This window comes from Emys orbicularis, chromosome 17 (genome assembly GCF_028017835.1).
Source record: "Emys orbicularis isolate rEmyOrb1 chromosome 17, rEmyOrb1.hap1, whole genome shotgun sequence".
Classification (NCBI taxonomy): domain Eukaryota; kingdom Metazoa; phylum Chordata; order Testudines; family Emydidae; genus Emys; species Emys orbicularis.
The window spans coordinates 4,003,135-4,027,157 of NC_088699.1; the positions used below are offsets into that span (position 1 = coordinate 4,003,135).

The 24,023-nt window shown below is 46.6% G+C and overlaps 2 protein-coding genes across 2 annotated transcripts in view; one reads left to right on the forward strand and one right to left on the reverse strand.

The window, feature by feature from the left end:
• The window catches only part of PIGL (phosphatidylinositol glycan anchor biosynthesis class L), a 90,403-nt gene extending 75,612 nt beyond the window's left edge, over positions 1–14,791 (forward strand). Inside the window, 3 exon segments of the mRNA XM_065418388.1 lie at positions 6,708–6,739; positions 13,044–13,177; positions 14,398–14,791. Of these exon segments, the coding sequence (XP_065274460.1) occupies positions 6,708–6,739; positions 13,044–13,177; positions 14,398–14,496 (265 nt within the window). The 3' untranslated portion in view covers positions 14,497–14,791.
• Positions 14,792–16,996: 2,205 nt separating this feature from the next.
• CENPV (centromere protein V) lies at positions 16,997–23,684 on the reverse strand. The gene is made up of 5 exons (XM_065418331.1): positions 23,395–23,684; positions 21,050–21,148; positions 18,977–19,046; positions 17,637–17,751; positions 16,997–17,269 (listed from the first exon to the last, which is right to left on the reverse strand). The coding sequence occupies exons 1-5, from the start codon at positions 23,667–23,669 to the stop codon at positions 17,145–17,147; spliced, it is 684 nt and encodes a 227-aa protein (XP_065274403.1). The 5' UTR covers positions 23,670–23,684; the 3' UTR covers positions 16,997–17,144.
• Positions 23,685–24,023: the final 339 nt, after the last annotated feature.

Genomic DNA, 24,023 nt, shown 5'->3' on the forward strand with positions numbered 1-24,023 from the left:
AAATAAAAAGCATACATTAGCATTTTGCTTGAAATCTTCTTGTGGGGATTTTGAATGCAGCCCCAAACCAACAGAAAAGAAACTTTTTTTTACAAAATTCTTTTCACATAAGAATGAAGTGATGGACACAGTCCCTGTAATGGGCCCCACCCCATCATCTTCCAGTACCAGTGCTTTGGGATTCTTTGGAAGGAAGTCCTGGGAGAGTCCTCTCTTCTCCCCAGCATGCTCAAAGCTCCCATGTCCCAGGAACCCGCTCTCTGGCCAAGAGGGGCTGGATGTTTCACCATGTCTCTGTCAGAAGAGGTGGCTCCAGAAACATACCATGGTTCCTCCCCTGTTTGCAAAGCTACATGCCCTAATGGCCCAGTAATTAAGCCACCTGCCTTATCCCAGTTTTTGCCTTTTAAATTTGTAAGTATACAAGAGTCTGCTACTGAGAAGTGTTAGTTTGACAGTGCTGGAGACTGAAATCCTTCCACAGAACAGGCACGGTATGGACAGCAGCAGTGCAAGTTATCCCATCCTGCCCCCTGCCCCAGCCTCTAAAGGATGTGAGGTTGAAGCTTCATCGCCCATTCAGTCTGGGGAGACTGCCAAGAACACAGCCTGTTGTAGGGGCAGGGGTGACATCTGTGGCTGATCTGAGACTCACCAGACTCATTTTACATCCATCAAATGGCACTGATTGGCTTCGTTTTATAGGTTTCGATTTCTCAAACTGTATTCTGTGGCTAACTGGTGGCCACAGAGCACTTGCTGGTGGTCCATGAAGAGCTGGCTAGTCACGTAACAATGGTTACTCCTGAGAGAGACAGAGCAGTGGAAAGGAGAGACAAAATGAACAAAAGGAGACAATGTGACTATTTTATTACACTGAAGCCAGCTAACAATACATCTATGCTGTCCTCATACACCACCTCCTCCTCATAAGCTACTGCTGCAGTCGTCACAAGGATGCTTTGGGATCGGAAATGGGAGGTGGCTCCAACCCATCATGAACAAGAGGGGAGGTGACCATGAGACAAGCCTCTTTTAACATGAAGTTATTTAGCTTGTAAGCAGTTCATGGCATGGACTGTCTACTACTCTGTTGTACGGTTCCTAGCACAATGGGTTCTCGGTTGGTCCCTACGCACTACGAGGATAAACATGATTACTGATGAGGTGCATGTGATGGACAAGTTTGAGAACCTGTGTTTTAGAAGTCGATGATTAGAAGCACTTTTGTTTTATAAAGATGAGGTTTTACACTGATGTCATGGATGGCATCGAGGTGATTTTGGTTTGCATGAGTCACAGGGCATTTCCATTTTAAACAGACCCTTCTGCCTAGCGAATGTGTGTTTTGTTGGCTTAAAATAAAATGGAACGTTCTGTACTGGGGTTTGCACACCCACTTCCTCCAGTGAAATCCATCTCTTCCCATTTAGAATATGAAAGAACAATCCCTTCGCTGCTTAGGCCAGAGCAAACTGAGTGGAAAATAGGAGCTGCTATATTTAACCACTGTGCATTATGTTGTTATAGCAACTGCATCCATAAAACTTATATCAACGATGCCACGTAGAAAGCTACATCAAGGTATAGCAAGTTGAGCAATTCTTGTCAATTTCATTCGGAAAAACGATCTGACTCCTCCAGTTTGCGTCCAAATGGCTGTAAACTCAGCGGTGGGTTCTAAATGAAGCCCTGTGGAGATGGTATTTGGGAGCTTAGCGTTTTATCATTTATGAGCTGATAATGATGCTGTTTGAGTGTCATTGATGCTTTGTTGTGGTTAAGTGCCCTGGCGTGGATCTTTCATGTGCTGTGTATGGCTGCCATCAGAGAGTTGATTTGTATTTGGGACATGTACAAAAGAAAAGGGCATTTCCTGTCCCGTGTACATTGTACTGGGACGTATTCAGGTATGGGGTTTAATTAAATGCCAATTGCAAATAGGTAAAGAAAATGGCCAATATCCAGCCAAATCCTGCAGATCTCACTCTGACAAAACTCCCTTTGAGGCTGAAGACTGCAGAATTTCCTTATGACATACGAATTCCAGCTCATGCTTAGAGACACAATGTGCAAATAGCAGGTTCCTCTTCAGATGATTAGGTGGATGATGGTATGTGGCACCCACTGCTCCCTTTGTCTTGGATGTCTTCCCACACTGATGGAGAGCTTGGGCCTGATTCTGATCTTACACCAGTTTTACACAACTGTGCCCCATTAATTTCAATGGCGTTACTCCTGATTTACCCCATGTAAGTGAAAACATAATGTAGCCCTGTGTTTTCCCATGTCACCCTCCTCCCCTTTCCTGGACGCCTCTTCACTCCATCCTGGAGAAGGATTTCCTGAGATGATTCATTTTGAGTGATTTAGTATCTGTCTGTGTTCTAGCTCCAAGAGTCCGAAGGAGGAACGGCTGAGGCCTGAACGTTTTCCTTCTGGTGCCGGGACCTCATGTTGCAATCCCTCCTTGCAGAGTCAAGGTTGTTCTGTATTGTATATGTTCCAGTGTTCTTTCTAGCCTAGCTTTACTAATTCCAAGGGATGGGGAGAATCAAGGAGGTTAGAGACAGGAGTGCCATCTAAGGTCCGTGCAGCCCATCTCCATGGAGCCCGGGTAAAACGGTCTCCCACTATATGTTTTTCTAGTGCTCTGTCCAGCCTGGTGTTTGCGGTCTGAAATGATTGGGCTTCCACCACTTTCCTTGGAGAGTCAGCCCACAGCTATAATACATCATCCTGATTGCCAGCTTATAAATTCCCTTTCTGAATCTCGCCTCTTTCCTTCTGCTTCCAGCCCCTTCCTCATTCTTTATTGTGCCGAGGTTGTTCTGATGCCTCCCGCATGAGCTGAGAGCCACAAAAATAAACTGAGCAGAAGGCACCAAATTTGTTAGTACTCAGCAAAGCTGTTTCCTTGGTAACAGTGACCATGCTTAAACAAAAATAATAGATCCCTCTGGGAATGGCCTCCCCCAGATCATTAAGATTTTAGCAGTTTGTTCATGTAGCTGATTGAAGCTGTAACCTTTCCACACTCCACTCCCACACAGTGCGGAGGCGAAGGCAGTGTGAGCAATGAAGCAGCTCCGTCATTTGTGAACTGGAAGATCCCTGGGTCACCCCTTCTCCAGATTACTTTGAATTGGCGAGGCCCCATCCTTTGTTGCTGAAATATGAATGAGTGTGTTTTGCCTACACAGTGCGGTTCAGGGTGCAGGGGAAATGCAGCTGGCCAGTTAGGGTGGGGGAGGTATTTCAGATTGTAAACATTCAACATCTGGCAAATCTCTCCCTGTATGTAACATCCCTGGGACTCCTAGGAGATTGGCTGCTCTTCCTGCTCCACATCTATTTCATCAGATTAATTGGGCAGATTAGAGGACAGGAACCTAAATGGAGCCCCAGCTGCGCCTTGCATTCCCTGCTATGCTCCTGCAAACTGTATTTCCTCAGTATGCCTTAGCCCAGTGAATACAGTGTAGAGTTTTATGTTCCCCACAGTGGGACCTTCTTAGAGTGAAGTCATGGATTTCATGGAACAATTTCTCTCTGAGCAGTGTGTCACCAACACAGCAATCTACCCACTGGGACTTTGACTATGCTTCCCTTTCAGTGGAGTTTCCTGCTCTCCAAGTTCCCTGTGAGCCAAACCCTGAAATCCTCACTCGCTTTTTACTCACTCCTTATTGACTTTAGTGGAAGTTGCTTGTGCTCAGGGCTGCTCAGGAGCTGGCTCATACACTTCACTGGCAGGAGTATTGACTGAATAAAAATAAGGACCTCAGGACTTGGCCCAATGGAAACTTTGCTTAAACAATGAGGTCCTAATCTTGCAAGCTGAGCACCTATGATGTGCTAAGGGCCCTCAATTCCCATTGACTTTAAGGGGAGCTGAGGCTGCAGGAATCTTTTAATGCGGAGAGATGCATCCGAAGAAGTGGGCTGTAGCCCACGAAAGCTTATGCTCTAATAAATTTGTTAGTCTCTAAGGTGCCACAAGTACTCCTGTTCTTTTTTTTAGAGATTTCTTGGGTTCCCTGCAGGACTTCAGAGACACTTTGAATCCTTTGCTGCAGGGATCCGGCTTTTCCTCCTCCCTCCCCCAGAAGGAGATATGGAAGGTGCCTGTCTTGGAACTTGCCAGGAGCATAACAAAGAAGCACAGCCAGGGACCCCCTGTCGCTTGTAAATGGCTATAAATCGGGTTGGGGCATTTTGGTGTTCAGTGGATGAGTTTCAACTGCTTCCGTCTGTGGTTGCTTTCACTGCAGCATCACTTCCAAATAATAATAATAATAAAAGTCTCTCAGGAAACAACCCATGGAAAAAGCTCCCGAAGGAGCCCATTTGTATCTTTCCTTGTCATGACCTCATGCCAGACTCTTACATTTCACCCAAACCACAGCACGTCCAGTCTGTAAAACAACATTCCCCAAATGGCAACAGCGAAGAGCTGCAACCTCTCCCCTACTTGGAAGTGTTCCCTGGAGAGAGCTGCAGGAGGGGCGTGGGAGGGAGCTAGAAGATTGATTTGCGGGAGGAATATTTGTTAGTATATAGGGGCTTGAGTGGGAGGTAGAGCTTTGCCTCACTCTCTCTCTCGCTTTCTCTGCAAGCACAGTTCATTCCCATCTATAGTCCTAAGAGGCATGAATGGATGAGCCTGTTGATTTCTCTGCAGCATTACAACCATGTTTACCTTACAGTAACATTGCACTGTACCTTGCCCAGCCAGTGCTATAGTGTTGGCTCAGGATGGAGGTCATCAGTAGAGCAGCTCTTCCAGATGAGAGCAGAGAGGGGTTGCAGTACCAGCACTGAGGACCTTCCATGTTAATCAAAACAGAACTTGAATTTCCAGTGGTGCTTTTTCCTCCTGAACCGTTGTGTGGAATCCCCTATTCTGCTACTGTCTTGAACCTTCCTTCCCTGCGGATTGTGCCTGCTGCTCTTAATTGGGGCTTCTCCAGGCAGGCTCCTTGCCGCTATAGTTTGTGGCCAGTGATGATGATTATTACTAGTCCACTCCTGGGGCAGCTCTTCTGTTTGTTACCTTAAGCATCCCTTTCGATGCCTTTTATTTACAGACAGTAAATATCCTGACTGTCACCCCGGTGGCAGAGCAGAAAGTCCATGAGAAGAGTCTGAATAGTGGGACTTTAACGGTGGAGAGGAGGGGGTTTGCTAGACTGGAAGTAGCAAAGGCTGTTGTGCGGTGGATCTTAGCTCTGGAGAAGGAAAGAACATTCCTGGAAGAATCTGTTTAGGGCAATGGTCTCCTGATCACTGCTTTTGAATACTGCCATGTCCTGCATTTCTGGCTTGACTTTTGCTTTGAATTGCTTTGTGTATTCATCACCCAGCGCTTCCTATTTTGTCTATGCCTGTATGGCTAATCCCTTTCCTCGAAACTAACCAGTAACTAGAGATAATCATAGTTTGAAAATGACTAGAGGCCCAATGTAGTTTACATACAATGTACGTTTTGCCCAGGTTGATTTACACCTGAAATGCACCAGTAAGAGACGATAACAATCTCTTTAAATATTACACAGGGTTAAATAACCTTTTTTTCACCCAAATGGTCCATTTTCTATTTTGTTTTTCCTTCAACAAGAACAAGCCTAGCTATGTAACTCCTGCTGCCATCTACTGGAAATCTACAGGTCCAGCAACCAGCAGGCTGGGCCAAAATCAGTGGAGATGTAAATGGTGTTATGAGTGTAAGCTGTTGTGAGTTACACACAGAGGGGGAAGGGCAGAGTTGTAGCAGGAAAAACAGGAATGTTAAAGGGGAATGAGGCTAACCACCCTCCCACTCCTTCAGCATGTGACACCCACTCGGACTTATTGATGTAAATAACACCACTGTTTAGATCTCCACTGAACTGGGCCCCCTCTGCTCTGTTTTCTAAAGACTTTTTTTCTTTTGAGAAGTCCTTCTGGGTTGGGATTGAGGCCCACTGTGGGGACAGCATGGGGGAAGCTTGTCCTGCGGTTGCCCATGCTGTCTCTGCTCTTTGGATAACTAGAGGATTACTGTCTGCAGGGCTCTCTATAGGGCACCTCTCCCCAGAACGAAGTCACTAAACCCGCAGACTCTGTCACTGAGTGAAAAAAAGAGCAGCTACTCTGGGCAAGGCCAGAACCAGTGTCTATTCACAAGCTGCTTCGAACAATGGAAACCGAAGTGGGTTCAAACACTTGCGCTTGTGGACAGAGTGACATGATTAGGTTAAATATGCAGAGTCCTGTCGACATGGGCTGGGGAAACCTGGCTAGCACTTCCCTAGCAAGTCTTCTGTACAGCATGGCTTGCTAGAGGGGTGCTACTGCTGAGCCAGTGTCCCAGGCCGTTAGAGACAGGACCCTAAAGAACAAGTGGTATTTGGTAGCTTCTTGCAGAGTTTCCTATATTGTAGGTGGGGAGTGCTTATGCCCTGCCCCACCAGCCGTCCAGCAGTAAGGACAAGGAAAGTAGTGATGGATTAGGAGCAAAATCATTTGTGGGGAACCAAACCTGCTATCTTGCAGGGTCAGTGGGAGCTGGGACATCCAGTGTCTGCTCCAGAAAGCTTATTTTAGGGGCTGCCATTGTGAGTTTTCGGTTGTGTGTGATTTAGCCCTTAGTGCTTATACATATTTAAAGAAGGCTTCGAGTGGCCTCACTATATGTTCACCATGGTTTCTGTTTCAATTCACAGATACCTGCAGTCAGAGGGGAAGTTACCTGAAGGTACGTCACACACGTTTAAACAAAAGCATCAGTGACACTGCAGACATTGAATGTTCTGTCCAAGTCCCCATTGGAATAATCCACCTCTTCTTTGCAATGCAAATGCAACCGGGAGTTCAGCTGCAGATTTCTCTTTCATGCTTTTTCCTGAGCTCACGCTCCTGTGCAGTCCCTTCTTCTGGGCCTGGGCATTAGCGTGACTCAGGCTGGAGTTGGGTTAGGCTCAAAGGCACCCTCTTCTCACCCTGTGTGTTTGTCCTGTCTGGATTGTGTGACACCAGCTCTGCTTCTTGGCCTCTTGCTGTGAGCACATGGCTGCTGTTTCCAGGCCTCTGCCTCACTCTCCAGTTCTTTTGATTTGTCTGTTTTTAGATACAATATTAGGCCTAGACATGAAGGTGAAAAGGGCTTTAGCAATGCAAACAGATGGAGAACTCTAACTCAGTGACATCGTTGCTGAGAATGGTTTTATAGCCAAGTTTAAACGCAGTCCTAGCTAGATTATCCTAGGTCAGCTTCACTCACCAACGTGGGCAGTATGAGAAGCATATATTAAAACGGTGCTATGGATGCTAACTGGAGGAATGGTCCGTCATACTGTCTGGCCAGCAGGGGTCTAAGCCAAGGCCCCTGTCCACACTGTGGGACAGCAGTAGCCAAAGCAGAGGAGAGGAAGAGCAACATGCATCCTAACCACCCTCCTGCTTTTACTCCATGCTACCCAATCCCAGAGCAGATCCTCAGCCCTGATCTCTCCCCCACTCCTCCCAGTGATCTGCTCTGGGAAGGAACTCATGGAGGCGTCAGCTCTGCCCCAGGGCATGCAGATCCCCAACCAGTCCGGTCATCCCCACCCAGCATCCAAAAACCATCCACACTTTGCTGCCGTTACCCTAATCTCAAATCCTTTGCGGATGAGAAGGGTTGTGGGTGCGTCAGAGAGAGTTGCTTTTGCTTCCCGAGTGGTTAAAGGTTGAGGTCACCCATGTAGTGGAGCGAGCGTGGGCCCAGAAGCCAGAATCTCCTACGCTTTTATCCTGACTCTGCAACTCTGTGACCAGAATCAGGTCACGTCCTCTGGCTGTGCCTTGAGTGTCCCATCTGCGAATGGGAATGCTCACACTGCCCTCTCCCCATGGGAGACCTGGGGGGCTATATCCATGCCGCATTTTAAATGGGCAAAGAGCAGTGTGTGTGCTGAGTATTGTCCAGAGATTGGGCACAGCATGAGCAGCGGGGGTAGCTGCAAAGTGCTGGGAACAATGAAAAGCAAGTGCCTACTGCCATGCTGCAAGGAGGCAAATATGTCAGACCCCATCTATGATGAACCCACTTCAGCAGGCTAATGAGTTTGACTAGGCTTGGTTTAAGCATGGTTTGGCCCTGCCCTCTCAGCCAGACAGACTGTGTCTAAAACTGGTTCAGATAACCAGTGTAAAACCAGCATAGATGGCGCCTCAGTTTCTCTGGCAGCGCCAGTGGGCTTCTGAAGATATGCATGAGGCTAGCTGGTCTGATTACATCACATTTTACATGACCTACAAATGCCAAAGGAGTAGGGAGCTCCCATGTTGCTGCTTACATTAAGCCTTTCCAAATTTAGTTCCAGTCTCATTGAAATTCCCGGTATTTATAATTTGATCTGGCAGGCATGCAGGGCCATGCATCAGAAGGACTTAATGAAATGAGAGTGACGTTGGGGCCTGCCTAGGCTGTCTGGAGCACGGCTGAAAAGCACACTCAGCCCAAGGAAATGGCCTGCTCCCTTGCCAGGAACTGGGACCTGTGTGCCGTTGAACCGGTGTAAGCTCATGGGATGAAAGAGCCCACAGAAAATCATTCTGCAAATAGTCTTTCACTGGATCCTCTGAGCTGGGAGGGCATTTTGGGTAGTGGTATGCAAATGAGTACCCCGAGCATCCCACTTTGCTTCCTAATTCCCATATCGAGTGTGGCCATAGCAGGTAACTTTTAAACTGAAGCTGTGTCCTCCCGGCCAGCTCTGAGCAAGTAGGCCTGATTCAGGAGCTGGGGACAGCTGGTATGCACATATCCATGGTACAGCCACCTCCTAGCTATAACCAGCTCCCAGCCAGAAGAGCCAGTGTACTAACATCTAGCAGAAGCAATGCAAGCCCCCTGTCAGAGATAGCTCTGCTAAGAGCCTACTTCATTCCAGGCACACTTGTTGCATACATTTGTTGAAACAGAAAGCCAAGGTGACTGGACTTCAGACCTCCAGCAGCTGATCCGCTAGCTAGAGAGGTCACGTTAACCCAGCCAATTGGTAAAGCAGCTGACTAATAATCTTAAATCTACCCTGGGGTCACAGTCACAACCGTCTCCTCCACAGGTCTTCGCCTGAGGGTGTCAAATGAGCAGGCCCATCAATAGCTCTACTTGGACATTCCCTTTCTCCTACCCTGGCTGGCAGGAAGGGCTTTGAGTCTCTGAGCCCTTCCCATCTGTAGCTGGACTGTACATTCCCTACCAGCTTTGTTTCATCTCTTCTTCTCATTCAAAGTGATCTCTGCTGGTGGTGCCTCTGGTCGGATTGCTAACGCAAACAGCTCCTTTACTTAAAGCTTAAATTGCAGCAGCCTAAGCTGTTCCCGTTCTGTGCATAGAGGACTTCAGCCTATAGGGTAGCAAACTGGCACCTTTCACCTGTACTAAACTCACTTGCAATGATTTTGCTTTCCAGTAGCAGGTAGTGAGCCCTCCCAGCTGCTAGGAATTGGGAAGCAAAGGGCAATGTGCTTGCAGATGAATTAGTATTTCTTAGAAAAAGATGATTAGGGAATGGGGGAGCAGCCCAGACGTCACAGTCCGTCAGTGTTTAATCCGAGGCCATCCCTCTCTTCCTGACTTTGCACCTAGGAGCCCCGGAGGCTCTGCCAAGGCTTGTAAACAGCGATCCAGGAAAGGAAAAGGCCCATTGCACTGTGTTTGCTTTTTGTACCCCCCATTGGAAAGGGCTGAGATGCAAACAGGTGGCTGGTGGAAATGTGGAATGCCAGGGCAAGGGAATCCATTTCAGTGGCTCTCCTCTGCCCTTCCACACAGCAGGACATGATCCAGACCTCTCCAGCCAGAGTTACCCAGCAAACAGATTTCTACACTTGAGCAGCCCAGAGGGTCTCCTGGGTACAACCAGCAAGTTCTCCATCCACATCCCCTACTGACTGAACACAAAATGGATCTGACAAGCCAGGCTTTCACGGGTCTCCTTAACAGTGATTGCAGAATGGGTGGGCACTGCTGGTTTGCGCACACATGGATGTGCCTGCAGATTTTCAGGGGCACTTAAGGAGGCTCGACAAGTCCTGGAGTTAAAGAACAGCAAAACAATTCACTTCTTGGAAACAAGAAATTGGCTTTCTTGGAGGTAAATGAACAGAAGCCACTTTCCGCACCACCAAGTCACTTCAATCTGTATCACCGTCCCCTCTCGCTGGGAGCCACCTTCGCAGCATTGAGCTGAATACGCACAGCAGCCTGAAAAGCATTACACGCCTTCCATGCTGATGGGAATGACCAGTGAGATGAGCCAGACGTTAAACTCGGGTCTGAAATGAGTTTTGGGCCTTATTGTCAGGTCCAGGGGAAGAGCCTGAGTCCCTGCCCCACATTCTCACCCAGTGTTTCTCCTGCACCGCAGAGGGTCTTTGGTGCAAGGGAAGGGGAGTGGTACAAAGTATCCCTGGCACACAGGTTTCAGGGCTTCTGGTGTCCAATACTTCCACGTGGCCTAGTTGTAACCTGCCTGGTAGGACAACAGGCCCCTGCACCCCTTCCCCAGCCACCTGCTGCAGAGAAGGCGCAGTGACCTTTAACAGGCCGGTGTTCCACTGAATTGCTGCCACTTCAACAGGAATGGACCAGGTACATGGTACAGCTTTGACATGATGAATGTGCTGAAAGGCAGGCTTCTGAGCTTGCTGCCATCTGGTAAATTGGAGCACTAGTTTGTATCTGATGGGTGCTTTCTTCCATCTACAATTATCATTGGAGAGCGCCATCTGCTGGAAATGTCTCTTTATGACCTGGCTATTTTTCTAATGTCAATATTAACTATCGATCACCTTCTGGACAATATTTACTCTGGCTTATCTGGTAACATCCGACTTCCTCCGTCAGGTCAAAGCCTGCAGCAAGGTGAACTGATGTGACACTTCTGTGAAAGCTCCAGATCAAATACCTTGTGTCACTCTCTATTCTAGCACCATTGGGTCAGGATGGAAACCTGCTGTTGCCCTCTGACCTGCCAGCCCTGTCCCCTTGCAGCTGCAGAAGGTAATGCTAAAAGCCATCTCTGCTCTGTCAAGCCTGCCAGTGACTAACCCCTCAGGAGCAATCCAGCTGCAAACCCTTCCAGAAAGAAGACTGGGAGAGGTTAGTGCTGATCTAGTTAGATTGTGTTGGCCAAGCTTTGGTCATAATCTAGGCAAAAATCATCTAATAACCAGTGACTAATGCAAAAGCAGGAACAATTATGATTATGGAGTGGAAAGGTGGGGAAAATCCCTTCACCTTTCTTTTGGAGGGAGGAAGAGGAATTGAGGGGCCTGGAGGCGGTGCTGGAAGGAGAGGTTTCCAGAAAACGTACAATGTTCTTTCACTGATGGCCTCTGATGAAATAAAAGCAAAGTGGGTTGGTGCCCCTCCTAGGAATAGGCCAGGGGCAAGCATATGCACCGACTCATTTGTGAGGCTGGAGAAAGTTGGAGGTCTTGCCCCGTCTCCATTCTTTGTTCCTCAGCCCAGAATATTCCACAGCTTCCTTCTAAATGTCTTACCAGCATGCTGCTCCCCTCATTCTACACCTCGGAGACCTCTGTGTGGCTTCTCCCCCTGCCCCTCTCCAGGAATTCCACAGATAGCTCGCTCAGTGTATGAACAAGAGCTCTTGCTTTCCCACCCTGGACCTGAGCCACTTTTGCATTAGAATGATGGGTTTTAGTGAAACTAACTTGTGCTTGATCCTGTGAAATCAGTGGGAGTCAGAGTGTTCTGCACCCCCAGCACCAGGCCCTTAGTAAGTAATATGTGTCTAAGTCTAGAGAACTCACAGCACAAAGGCAGCACCCCAAGTTCCCAGCTACTTTGGTGGGCACAGAATGACGAATGCACGTTCCCTAGAGACTTTTAGGAGGAGGGTCTCTCTTCTCTCCTTGACTTGGAGCCAGTCAAACCTCAGCTAACTTCTTCCCTCAGAGAACAGTGAGCCACTCCTGGATTTCAGCATCATGTCCCATTTGTCATGTCCCATTTGTCTGAGAACCATCAAGTTGCTTCATGTTCACTTTGTGATCCTTGTGCCCTGTGAGAACATAATGACAACGGAGAAGGACCTCAGGCCCCAACTGAAGCTGTATTAGATGTGTGATCTTGGGTTCTCCTGGAGTTAAAATGATACAGATGTTGAGACAGTTCAGGCCTCCCTTTGCGCCCTCCCTTCAGAGTTTCATTCAGATTGCAGGGGCATGCTGCAATGCATCTGATTGCAGATCCTACTATGTCTATACAATGTGACTGTTCTCATCTGTCAAACTCAAAGTAATGTCTAAAGTAAGGCGCATAATAACTTCAGCTTCTGAAGTGTCAGGAAATCTCAAGGCACTTTCCCAAAGAGCTACATTTCCTTAATGGGACCATCAGCTGAGCTCATCAATAAATACAATTTAGCCATGAAAGAAATTTAGCAATTAACTTTTGAGTTCAAAGGTTTCTTAGAATCAGGGGAAATAAATGAACCATAGCTGAATCTGTTCTGCATGCTCCTTTCACCCCCTGCATGACAAACATCCAAGTGATGGGTTTTGAGCTCCTATTAACATGTAATCACCTGCCTGTGTTAATATCTCATGCAGTCATTCCTGGACCCTGAAAACACTCATTTCTGTAGCAAAGCATGTTGAAAATTGGATTAGAAGGACAGTCAAATGAACCGAGGGCTGCTTGTTTAACTACCTTCAAATGCTACAGTGTTGGCATTCAAAGGGCCTTCCCATGGGAACAGGACTGGGCCCAAACAAGTTCAGAAATAATTTAGATTGTCATAAAAAGTCATCCACCCTTTAAACCCAGGTTTCCTTCTTGGGAATCCAAGTTTGCTCTCAGCAGAATAGCTAAGAAGCAAACAGAATTGAATAGAAATTCACACGGCACAAAAGTAGGTTCTGACAGAATTTGGACTCCTGGTGGGCTGTCACACAGAAGGCTGGGGGCTTTGCCTACCCTTGTGATGCTGTGAGCTCGTAATCATCTTGTCTTGCATTCTTTCTCCTGTTGCTCTGCTCAGGGTGCCGGGTCCTTACCCTCAAGTCAGTAAACCTCCTCCGGAAGTACATCTCCATCCTGGATGTACCCATTAGCTGCCTTCAGTCCCAGGATGTTCTCTTTATACTAACAAAGGAGGAGTCTGAACAAGCCAAGGTGAGATGCATTGTTCCTGCCCAGCCTGTTTGAGCATTTCAGAATCATTGTGAGGGCTTCAGCCAAAAGTGCCTCATGCATGTAGAACTTAAAAATATATATACTGCACATGGAGTGTAATTGGCACATTTCGAACAGTCAGAAGAACATAAGAACGGCCATACTGGGTCAGACCAAAGGTCCATCTAGCCCAGTATCTTGTCTTCCAACAGTGGCCAATGCCAGGTGCCCCAGAGGGAATGAACAGAACAGGTAATCATCAAGTGATCCATCCCCCGTCGCTCATTCCCAGCTTCTGGCAAACAGAGGCTAGGGACACCATCCCTGCCCATCCTGGCTAATAGCCATTGATGGACCTATCCTCCATGAATTTAACTAGTTCTTTGATTTCTGATTTATTTATAATCAGTCTTTGATTTATGAAGCATCAGTGGATTTGCTTTTAGGAATATTTACTTGTCAAGACAAGTTGCTTTGTACGCCATTCAGATGGTGGGATTGGGCAGCTTTGCAGCTCTTACACCCTGGGTGGCCAGAGTGCACTCTTATATTTGATACAGTGATGTGGATTGTGGACACTACAGTTCCCAGCATGCAGTATTCTATATTGTTCTGCTCTCTGTCTTGTATGACTACTTGTGGCAGCAGGCTCTTAGCAAGTTGCCCTGTCTTTTGGGCAAACTTTGGGTTATTCTGCTGTGTGAAATCTCTATACATTCTAGTCAAGAAACCTCTTATCACCATATGATTAGAGCTCCCTCCACAGTATATTAAAGTAAACATTACAGAGCAAACAGTGCTCCTAATCTACAAGTAACACCCACAGCACTGTCGTATTTGTGAGGGTAGTAACAGAAAGTTCCAAGTACAAAAATTCCTCTGATATTTCAAGCCACAGTGGCTAGAACCTTGAGTCTGACCTTCCTACTGACACTTACTTTCCAAGTGGCATGTCATAAATACATGAAATGGGCCTCAACTAGCAACTTCTGGTCATATGCAACCACTTGAAAATAGCCCCCGTGATTCCAGTATAGCATTGTTTGAGTTTAGTCAGAATCCCACCGCTGCTAAGCTGTGTTTGTGCTGGTCCTTTGGTGGGTCACCGAAGACAGATTTCACTGTAAATCTAGTAGTGAACTTTACAGAAATCCCTGAAAGCTGTCTTCCGAATGGGTTTGGAAGGTCTAATGTTTTCTCGCATATTTTTATCTTTCTAGAGAGCCATGCGGTGCCATCACAGCCAGCTTCTCTGGTTCCGCCACACCTATATCCTGTTCTCACGCTTCATGGTGATCAATTCACTTTGCCTTCTGTAAAGGGAAGGAGAATCATACACACTTCCAGGGGTACTGAGAGACCAGAGAAGAGAGGCTCTGCCTGACCAAGTACTAGTGAAAGCTCTTGTTTCTTTAATGCCTCAAGAAGAGGACAGAATTCCACCTTCTGGGATACACATTGTCCCTTGGGGTTTGAACCAGGATCCTCACAGCTCTCAGGCTGTAACACTGAACCGCACAGGCCTGCCTGTCAGTCAGCCAGTTCCTGCTGACGGAGGGCTGGTTTCTTGACTTTAAAATGCCAAAACTTTAGGAATAAAATATTAAAAATTATACAGACTAATATAATTGCACTAAACTCTTATTGTTCTTTCCATCTCAATCCTCCAAGCCACCCTGTGATACGAGCTTTACTCGGCTGGACTGTACCTCGTGAAACACTAGTATTTATTCCTGCTTCCAAACAAAGTCTTTGAGATCCGCTGAACATAAGCTGTTTTTCACCAGGATGTGCAGGGTGTACGAATGAAGTTACAAGTGAGAGGCGCCAGCCAGTTCTTTGACAGAATAAATATGTAGACATAAAAATTCCAGATGCACCATTTGAAAAGCTGCCCCCTTCCTCTTAGTTGCCAGGAGGAAGTGCTGGGTTCTGGGTTTTGCAACCCACAGATTCAGCAGGTAAGTGACAGGCCAATTTTCAAATATTTGTTTGTAATTTTTAAATCTACACAGAGATTTTCGTAATAATTGGAATCTTAAAGGAGGACTTTCACACTGGAGCAAACTAAATAATACTCAGCATTTACGCAGCGCTTTGCACTCATCATCGAGTTATTCCTCACCACCCCTGTGGGAGATAGGGATATAAAGACTATAAACCCCAGTGTAAAGATAGGATAAGCAGCTTGCCCAACGATACAGAGCAAGTCATTACACTGCCAGGATCAGAGCTCAAATTCCTGGCTCCTAATTCCTTACTCAAATCACAACACCCTCCCAAACATAGCTATTAAAAAGATACCAGGGCAGAACTGTACTCTCAGTATTTAAACACACAGCTAGGGTTGCCAACTTTCTAATCGCACAACACCGAACACCCCTGTCCCGCCCCCTGACCCACCCCCCGCTCACTCCATCCCCCCTCCCTCCATCGCTCGCTCTCCCCCACCCTCACTCACTTTCATCGGGCTGCAGCATGGGGTTGGGGTGTGTGGGGGGGTGAGGGCTCTGGCTGGGGGTGCAGGCTTTGGGGTGGGGCTGAGGATGAGGGGTTTGGGGTGCAGGAGGGGGCTCTGGGCTGGAGCAGGGGGTTGGGGTGCGGGAGTGGGTGAAGACTGGCTAGGGGTGCAGGCTTTGGGATGGGGCTGAGGATGAGGGGTTTGGGATGTAGGAGGGGGCGCAGGCTCCAGCTGGAGCTGTGGGCTCTGGGGTAGGGCCGGGGATGAGAGGTTTGGGGTGCAGAAGGGGGCTCAGGGCATGGTGTTGGGGGGGTACAGGTACGGGCTTCAGGAGGGAATTTCGGTGCAGGAGGGGACTCTGGGCTGGGACAGGGGGTTCGGGGTGCTGAGTCCCGGCAGCGCTTACTGCGGCTCCCAGGAACCAGCTGCCAGGTCCCTACATCCCCTAGGCGCATAGGTGACCAGGGAGGTTCCACGTGTTGCCCTTGCACCCACACCTGCAGCTCCCGTTGGTTGCGGTTCCTGGCCAATGGGAGCTGCGGAGCCAGCACTAGACAACCCTACACACAGCTATCTTTAAGTCCATGAGTCAGACCGCTTATTCAGCAGAGCACTTAAGCACATATGCATTAACTTCAGTGGCACTACTCTTGTGTTGAAAGTTAAACACGTACGTAAGAACTTGCTCAACTGGAGCCTGTAATGCCAGCATCAGCCCGGTATAGCTCTAAATCCAGAGTAACTTCAGTGAAATCAAGGGAGAGACGAGTGTAACAGCAGAATTTTTCCCTGGGTAGGGAGACGTTATTTCATGTAGTACGGTTGTGTAAACCAGGGGTTCTCACCCTTTTTCTTTCTGAGTCCCTCCCAGCATGCTATGAAAACTCCACGGCCCACCTGTGCCACAACAACTTGTTTTCTGCATATAAAAGCCAGGGCCAGCATTAAAGGGTAGCAAGCAGGGCAACTGCCTGGGGCCCCATGCCACAAGGCGCCCCGTGAAGCTAGGTTGCTCAGGCTTCTCCAGGGCTTAGGCTTTCTTTCCTGGGCCTCAGTGAGTCTAACACTGGTCCTGCTTGGTAGACCCCCTGAAACCGGCTCATGGCCCCCGGGCTCCTGGTTGAGAACCACAGTGTAAACCAGATAATAACACAACTGGGATGTGTCTGCACGAGCCAAAGACAACATGGTAGAATCTTGCAATAGATGTAAGAACCTTGTTCTGACTAATGTGATTTGAACTCTGCTGCAGATAGGGGCAGTGTCAGAATAAGGCAAAGAGGAAAAACCCCAGCTGTTGGGTAGGTTACGGAACTGGTGTGGTCTGACAACTGAATATAAAATGAAAGGAGGGAAAAAACAGGCAGCACAGAAAGATTTATTTAAAAAAACAAAAAAGATATACTTCCTGAACAGCCTGGCACAGGAGAGCTTGAACTAAGAGGTTACGTGGTGGTCTGCCAATGGCAGTGCTCCAAGCTGAGCCCTTTGGATACTGAGGCTGTATCATGGTTTCGACATGCTCCTGATGGTCTTATGTTCCTTCATGGCCTTCTCCCACTCTTTGCCATTGATCTCCTCCATGATGGTGCTGCGCACAGTGCCCTCATCCAGGCAGTGGGGGGCTATTCCTGGAGAAGAGGGGGAAATAAAGAGAGAAACTCTCCCTTTGACGCCAAGGAGAGCTATTCTCTCAGTTTCATGGGCAGTGAATCTCAGAGGGTGTTGATAGTGTCGATACAGCTGCAGCAGGTGAGAAACCTGAGATGGCCAGTGGCCCGTTGGTCACAGTTAAGGCTTACACAATAAGGAGGTGCTATTGAAAGTTGCAGGTTCATATGTTCAGTACTTTAGAAGCAAGCTGTATGATGCACAATTATTGTGCTACTGCTCTTGGCAGAGTGCTGGTGGTCGTCAGGGTCATTATACAAGTGCAACGGGGGGTGAATTTGTGTTGGCATAGGTCTACCAGGTTTCTTCCCGGTTCTGTTTACCTACCGTAACCATCTGGGTTAGAACGAGGAGTGTAAAAGCTCTGCACGCCGCAGGTCTTACAGAATGTGTGCTGGGCGCGGTGCGTGTTGAAGGTGTACGTTGTTATGTTATCAGCACCCTAGGCAAAAAAATACACAGTGAAGGTTTGCCACGTACCCAGAAATGGGTCATTTTTTGTCACTTACATTCCACAGGCTTGTAATTAATAAATGTAAAATTGCAGGCACAAAAACAGAAGCCTAATTAAGACTAGTCTAAAATATCACCCGCTCTGTCTTGATGTGAGTTAGAGTTAAGAATACGGCCTGCATGCTACTCTGTTCCAGATATTCATCTCCTTTCCCTACCCTCTGTGCTTTACTTTCACATGCACCTTTCCCCCAGACAAGCCTAACAATTGCCATGGCTTTACTTTCTGATCACTGAAATGCAGTCACTGAACTCTCTATTACAGCAGGTCTATTATAAAGTGCTTAGGTTTTTGTTAAATGCTCCAAAGTAAACATAATTGGGGGGTTTCCTCCCAGAAGCAGTGGACAAATTTCTGTGTTTATCTGAGACCGTCCAACTATAAAAGAAAATCAAATTAAATGGTGCTAGAAGCCAAGAAAAATTAATCTAAGAGCTACAGTCCTCAGAAAACTTGGAATCCAAGAGCCTAACCTGTAAGATACCGTTGTAACAATTAAAATGTAAAGGAGTTAAGCCTGTAATCAGAATTTAAAAACCAAGTTAAGGGAGTCTGAAGCTGATCTAAAATAGAGGCAGAATTCTTTATAGCAATGTGCTTGGACCCAATCCACAGCCCAATAAGTCAAGACTCACACGGATTGCGATGGGCTTTTGCTCAGATCTGTAGCCCATTAGGAGTATGAGTGCGACAGTAATGCTCTTTGTCATCAATGTAACATGGACTTAGCACATTTACCTGCAAAAAGAACAGGAGTACTTGTGGCACCTTAGAGACTAACAAATTTATTTGAGCAAAAATTGTTAGTCTCTAAGGTGCCACAAGTACGCCTGTTCTTTTTGCGGATACAGACTAACACGGCTGCAACTCTGAAACCACATTTACCTGGTGGCAATGCCACTCCTGGGGTGTACATACATCCCTGCCTCATCTTTTGAAGAGGTATAGTCACTTTTCAAACCTGGAACTTCCCATTCTGAGACACGCTAACAAACACATACAGCCAGGCTCCTAGGATCCAAATGGATTTTTCACATCTCTCCAGACAGACACAGGCAAATTTATGATACAAAGCTGACCACCACCTGAATCTTTCAGAATCAAATATCTTGACAGGTACCCACACCCACTGCACTCATAAACCCTAACCTACCTTCAGCAGCTTGAAGTGGGAAGCCGGGACAATGAAGTGTCTGTTCTGTTTCTTTATGCAAATACTGCAACTGTACGAGGGGAAAGAAAAAGAAAAAAAACATGACTATTCTATAGGCAGTTATAACCTGCAATGTAACAGTCATATCTAGCCTAGAGCTGTCAACAAGTTAGATTTCATTGAAAACTATAATTATTTTTACCTGGTTGTCATCAGGGTGGATATTAGAGAGACAAGAGATTCAATAGAAGTTGGTCCAATAAAAGATATTACCTCACCCACGTTGTCTCTCTAATATCCTGGGACCAACACGGCTACAACATTGCAAACATCAGGTTTGATGACAGGAATGGACAGACTGCAACTATGGCATATGTATTTGTGTATGCATGTATTCAGTCTAGAGACTTATGTTTTCCTGTAATATGGAAAGTAAGCTTATCTACACTGAGAGCTGTATAACTGTCTTCTCTCCACAGTACAACTCTCAGTGGATAGATCAACGCTAAACTGTGGCCTTGAGAAATCCATGTAAAGTTTGCCAACTTAATCCAAATGCTACCAATATTAATTACTTTGCAAACAAGGGAAACAGATTTGTAGTGACATCTGGGCTAGAGATAAACTAATTCTGAGTCTGTGGAAAGACCATACTGAAATTAGACTATTTTATAGGGCTTGAATATATATCCCTCACCACATGTTGGTAGTAATGTGTTCTCCATTTGATAAGAGAATGCCAAGAAAGGATCAAACCCCACAGCCTTGAGAGATCTGTTGGAAAGCATTTTGTTTTGAAGAAGTATAAAACAGAGGTCCTGAGTATTTCTGGTTGTTAAAACCTTGACAATTTTTGTACAAGCACAGGTATGAATCATGAAACTGTAGCTGAATTTCAGTGTAAGTTTTTGCACTCTGCTTACCTATATTTCCCTCTGCATTCCCATATGGAGCTGCTATTCTGTACTCCTTGATGTGCAGAATCCTGTTAAACATCTGCCATGTTTTACTCCAGATATGGCTACATTTTAGTAGTGGGGTAAGTGGTTCCTGTATGTATAGGAGTTTGTAAAATGCTTCCACAATAAAATTCTGTATATATGTAAGATATTGCTGTTAGTAATGATACTAAATATAGCACTTTGCATGTGTTTAGAACCTTCCATTCATGGATCTCATGAAATTTATTTAGCTTCACAGCATCCCTGCAAGATATGCAAGTATTACTGTCTTCATTGTGTGGCTGAGGAAACTGAGACATAGATATAGTGACTTTCCAGGATCACAGAGGAAGTCTGTGTAATTATTAACTGTAGTAGTTGTAGACTATGTAATAATAATCATCACATCTTACCAAATTGTAATGAGCAAGTCACTTTGATCTGAATTTCCACTTGCATAAAGGACATTTAATATTTTCCCCCAGATAAAGCAGTTGAAGTCAATGGAATTTCTCTTCTGGATTTAATTGGACCTTGTATTAGGGCCATAGCTAGTATTCCACAAAGTTTAAAAACTGGGAATTTCTTTGACTTTTTTTACATCTACTGTTTCTGGCCTATGAGAGGCAGATCCCATCCTCAACAATCTGCTAAAATTGCCTGAAATCACACACCTAGTAGCGATCTCAGTAAGGATCCCTGTAACCCCAACACTGCTACAGTCTCCCTGTTCTCAGCTGTTTTCCAAGCACTTGTTATCTCCCTGACAACTGCAGCTTTTTCCACAGCCTCACCCCTTCAGCTAGGGCATAAAGAAAACACGAAGTTGCCACTGTGCTGCCCAGAGAATAGAAGTGCACAGCACCTTCCTTTCTCTGGCAATCAGCACATTGTGCAGTTGCAGAACCAGCACCTGAAATCAACAGTACTGACCTACTGGTGGATCTGAACTCAGCTGGGGCTGCACCGTACAGGAAATAGGTTAGATATCTGTCCTGCTACTATACCAACTTCCAGTGGATTTCTGTTTCGTAAACACTTTGAGATCTTTGGATGGGAAGTGCTAGAGAAGGGCAAAGTATTTGGCTATTCAGATTTGGAGTGGCAAAATAAATAAATAAAAAACACTCACTTGCAGTCAAAAATGTGCAGATCTGTTGATGCCCAAACCTCGAAGCGGACAGCTCCGCAGTGACAGCCTCCTGTGTGCTTCACCAGGCCTCTGTACTCACTGGATGGAGCAAAGGCACATGCACCCAAAAAGAGGATTCGTGATCAGACATTTCTTGTTGGCCAAGGAAGCACTGAGATTTTGTAGTGTCACAGTCAACTCTACCAGAGACATTATCCAATCAGCAATGGGGGCCAAACTGAAGCAGACCCACCTTCCCCCAAACACATGTCCAAATTCTGACCTCAGCTACAGTAGTAAATCTAGAGTAACTCCTAGAATTCAGTCAAATTATGTCAGGATTACACCAGTGAAATTAAGAATAGAATTTTCCCATGTTCCCTCCAATTCTGCTCCAGGCTGATGTTCTTTCTAGAAAGAAAGCATCACTAACTTGCTTCCATTTCAGAAGCTGGAAAAAGAGACGATAAGTAGGATTTAATTAGTTTAAAACATTTTAATATGTTTTTGAAGTCTCCCGGCTGCACTCACAGCCTCAAGGATCCTCTGCTTTGTGCATTTCTTTCACTCCCTTAGGACTTTGCCATGGTAACCTAGCAAAAGCGACATGCAGGTCAGATGCAAAAATATTAAGTCCCTTACTTTTCATATTATCAATTGCATGTACTGACAGTTTGTTCAAATTTATTAATGGGAATAACAAAAATATAACGATATTACACACACGTTCAGATGGGACAGCGGGATTAGAATATGAGCTTGGTAGATGTGTCACTGTAGACAACAGAAAAAGAACAGGATAAGAGGATTTTTACTTCCCTTTGATGTGGGGTCCCTGAAACATGAACAGATTAAGAGTAACAGCCCATAAATTCCATGGGAAGAAAATAAACTCTGTGGCTCCACAGAAGCCAATGTTTATTATTGTAAAAATGTTGACACTAGGAATATTACATTGCAGAATAATATGGACAGGCTTCAAGTACAGCAAATGTGATACTTATGGGGCAGAGATTCTGGGCTGAGAAACTGCAGAAATACAAAATAAAGTCTTTTTGAAGATAATTAAGTAGTCTGACTAAATCCCACACTGTACTTGGCCCTAAATCTGAATCCAAAGCAGAGATATTTGTCCAGTCAGAGCTGCTGTATGTCTAGCCATGACCACTTCTCTGGATGTGGTTATAAGATGTGTGCAATGAGCCTCCCACATTATTACCAAAATCAACATCTAGATATTAAATTGATAAGCATTTTAGAAACACTTAGATAAATCTACATGTAAAATGTCTGGATAACACTGCCAGATAATACTTATTTGCATTGCCATTAAGAATCAAAAGAAAGGTGGTTGGGTGAGTCCTGCAAACCACATGTTTTTGGAAGGCTTAGTTAGCCTCCATGTATTGGCTTGCTTTTTGAGCAAGAAAACGTTTGCTGTTAACTTCCTGTACAATCCACATTTTACTCTGCACATGGATTCATAGAAGTCATTTATATGGCTAAAGCAAAAAGTGAAGGGAAAATTGTGAAAAGCCCTACTGTCATTCTCTCTCTCCAAACCCAGAGAAGCATGGATTGTAGATGTATGACCCTTCTGACTCAATTAATTATTAACCAGGCACTTATCAGATCAGACTGACAAAGGTCCACAGGCGAGCACTAGCCTGGCTGGAATCAGCATTCCTAATGCGGGTTTGTTTAGTTACATAAATAGTTACATTAATGTCCTTTGTCTAAAAGTACCGAATTGTAGGTTTATACCAAACATAGAACGCAAAGATGGAGAGAAGGAGGTCTATCAGGGCATCAGTCATGTGGTTAGACCCACCTGAGCTCAAGGGGGAGCAGCCCCCTTCAAAAGCCACAGGGTAGATGGGGTCTAGGGAAGAAAAATATTCTGTCCTAACCCCAGCTCTAACAATCATGGGCCCGCTTCCATTGACTTCAGAGGAGCGAGTCAAAAACGTGCAGATGGGCCACAACAAATAACGCAAATAAAATAATCTGCACAAACACATTGTTGGCTGCAAAGAAATCCTTGGGCGTGAGAGATCCTGTCCCAACCGGTGCTGCACTCAGAGAGGGCCCTGCCCCTGAGGCCAGGAGGGAAGATTTTTAAAAATGTAGGTGGGACCCAAGCAACATGCAAAGCTGCACCATGGATCCGCACCAGCCCTTAAACGGCAGCAGCATGCCACAGTGACAGCATAAGCTCGCCGAGGGTGGGGTAGGGTTCGTTTCTGCTCCGCATCGGAGCGAATTGGAGAGGCGCTGCCCTGCCTCCGGAGGAAGAGCATAGGGCCTGGGGACTCCCGGGTCCGTGCCCCCCTCCTTCTACTCACAAGGTGTCCAGCAGGAGTCTGGCTGCCTCCTCACAAGTCAGGCTTTGCCTCTCCTGAAACTTCACCCAGCGCTCCCCCTGCGCCCCCAGATCGAACAGGCAGAACGCCGGGGGAGGCAGCGGCGGCTCCCCTGGCCTCTCCCGGGGAGCCGCAGGCTTCTTGCCTACCCGACTGCTCTCTTTCCCCCGGAGGGAGTGGGCGGCAGCAGCCGGAGACGCTGCGGCTGGGCTTCTCCCCCGAGATTTCCGAGCAGAGCCTGCCTTAGTTTTCCCCATGCTCCTGGCCCTGAGGTTTGCATGCGCCCTGCACCCCGGTGACCACAGAGCTTGCGGCTGGGCCCCTCTCCCTTGGGGCCTTTTGCTCCGTTGTTGTGATCTGGAGTTTAGGTGCAAAGGGACACTCCGGAGCTGCTGCTTCAGAGTCCGGAGCCACGTGGACTGGGAGGGTTTGGTGCCAAATCCTGGGGAGTGAGGAAAGGTGGGGAAGGAGAAAGCTGGATCCTGCCAGTTTTTGACATGCCCCCCTTCTCCCCAAAATCCCACTGCTTACACAGAGAACAAGCCTAGCCCCCCCTCCCCCATTGCATCCAGCGCCCATATCCTGAGGAAACCCAGTACAACAAATGGGAC

Excerpts from the sequence above, each read along its gene's own strand:
- CENPV (XM_065418331.1), bottom strand. The coding sequence starts at position 23,669 with ATGGGGAAAACTAAGGCAGGCTCTGCTCGGAAATCTCGGGGGAGAAGC. Across the intron at positions 19,047-21,049 it reads CTGCACATTTTTGACTGCAA|TTGCAGTATTTGCATAAAGA; the intron begins GTGAGTGTTTTT and ends CCCCTCGTACAG. Across the intron at positions 17,752-18,976 it reads CCCACTTCAAGCTGCTGAAG|GGTGCTGATAACATAACAAC; the intron begins GTAGGTTAGGGT and ends TTTTTTGCCTAG.